General features: G+C 29.3%; 1 protein-coding gene across 3 annotated transcripts in view; it reads right to left on the reverse strand.

Moving 5' to 3' along the window:
- Positions 1–1,251: 1,251 nt before the first annotated feature.
- Positions 1,252–2,186, reverse strand: part of LOC132148822 (hydroxyacylglutathione hydrolase, mitochondrial) — a 10,087-nt gene continuing 9,152 nt past the window's right edge. For all 3 annotated transcript variants that reach the window (XM_059557549.1, XM_059557548.1, XM_059557547.1), the window contains exon 9: positions 1,252–2,124. In XM_059557549.1, coding sequence (XP_059413532.1) covers positions 2,025–2,124 — 100 coding nt within the window. In that variant the 3' untranslated portion in view covers positions 1,252–2,024. The remainder of the gene's footprint in view (positions 2,125–2,186) is intronic.

The following is a 2,186-nucleotide window of genomic DNA, read 5'->3' on the forward strand; positions in this document are numbered from 1 at the left end:
AGTAAATTACACTTAAAATATATTCAAATAGAAAACAGCTAAAAGAGTTCTCTTTTATCGTAAATAGTAATAAGATTTCACAATATTATTGTTTTTCTTTATTTCCGATCAAATAAACGCAGCCTTAGTGAGAATCTTTCAAAAATATTTTAAAAAATCTTGCCGACTTCAAGGTTTTGTATGCTGGTTTATTTTATTATAAACTTGTTTTTAAATGTTAGAAATATTAACCATGGTTTTCGAGTCAGACCAAGAAAACCTAGAAATATGAAAGCTAATAATATATATATTATATATAAGGAAAATGATTTTTTTCATGGAAATTATTAAAGTCTTAGATTATGCTAATACTTAATTCTATTGCCAATGTAACTTTTTCCAGCCATGCTTAATTTTTTTAAAGTATTTCTTTAGCTAGAAATTACTAGAAAGATATTTGTAATTTATTGATTTTTGCATTAAGTAATTTTTAACAAATGATTTTTATGAAGTCATATTGAAAAATCACGTTTTTTGACTGGAAATTGGTCAGAAATTCTGGAACCATGTAACATTGTGGTATTCTTGAAAGTACATTAAAATACCATAGTATATGAATACAATAATAATTCATGGCTTGTACTGAAATACCTTGTTATTAAGACCTGATAAATCACTATACTTATGTACTACCACAGTACTGTTATTTTAAGGAATAATATGCATTGCGTTGAATGCAAAAGATGCAAAGGATGTTACTATGTAGTATGCACTGAAAGTAATTTTTTCTTTAAATATCTTTTGATTTATGATTATACAAATATGATCGCATTTTGCCTTGCATGTGGTCATTCCATGAATTTAATTCTATTTATTGAGAAAATAAACGATAAATATATTTTACTCAAGGTTTTTTGTTTTTTTTTCATGTTTGTGATGAGTTTATTTTTATCTTTTTTTAATAAAGGTATTTTGATTCAGGGCTTTTTTTGAATGACCAAAACAACAACAAAAAGAGTATTAAATATTAAAGTATTACATATGAGGTATTAAATTAGTCCTGATATTAATATTAATGTGTGCACGGTACACCATTTTCACATATGTGTGACAATTTGATACTTTTAACTATTAGAATTTTAATTTAAAACAGGACAGTTGGGAGTTTTTTTATCATTAGTACTTAATATTGTTTTATACAAAAGCAGGTAATAAAACATCATTAATCTAAAGTGTCGTTGAATTTACGACAAAAAACCCTGGAAAGAGCCGTTTACATTTACATTAAGACTTTATTCAGTTTGAACAATGTAATTATAATTAATAATATCGGTTATTTTTGATGCCAAAAAGTGCAAGTTCAGCTGAAACAATGGATGAGCTAAAACCAGGCTAAGAGCTGAAATCAGTATGCAGTATTTTCTACATTCAAAATCATACAGAGACATCAAAATAAAACGCAATTTAATCAAATGTCATTTCCTGATGGACATAAAAATATACCAAATCTTATTTTGCAGGAACACCTCGCTTTGTTTATAACATTATATTAAAAATGATTCTTTTTGATTTACAAAATAAAACATTGCACATTAAGACAAACATTTCGAAGATAAAACTATAATTTAACCACACGACATTGGTTCATGGCCTGGATCTTCCCAAAAGCTGAACGTGTCAAAAAATAAAATTTGTGTAAATAAACTTTTGCCTAAAACACAGAACTAGTACATTTGTGTTGTCTATAAATGCAAATCAATGGCATTAATGTATTCTTTCAACGATGAAAACATTCTAGATATTTGTTTTGTTTGATCTATTGCAGTGGTTTAAAAGTGTGGTTTTACAGGCTGACAGTGCTGTGTATTGCTCAGTGAAGACGATACGCTGCCTTAAAGAAAAAACATGAAACTAAACTGCTCAATAATTGTGCTTTTGTTATGAATGGAGTTCCTGCATGTGCCTCATGTCCTGCTATTGTTAGTGAAGTGATGAGCAGATATAAAAGTAGTGCTGATGACCAGCGCAGAGACAAGCCTGAGAGCTCAGTTCTTCGGGACTTTAAAGCGGTCCTTCTCTTTACGGATGTTTCTCATGGCTTCAATCGGGTTACTGCTCCCAGCATGCTCTTGTACCGACTTCTCTCTGAGTTGCAAACACATGGGGAAAAACTGACACACTACAGCAAAAGATAGAAATAACTGACT

Source organism: Carassius carassius, chromosome 9, assembly GCF_963082965.1.
Source record: "Carassius carassius chromosome 9, fCarCar2.1, whole genome shotgun sequence".
NCBI classification, from domain to species: Eukaryota; Metazoa; Chordata; class Actinopteri; order Cypriniformes; family Cyprinidae; genus Carassius; species Carassius carassius.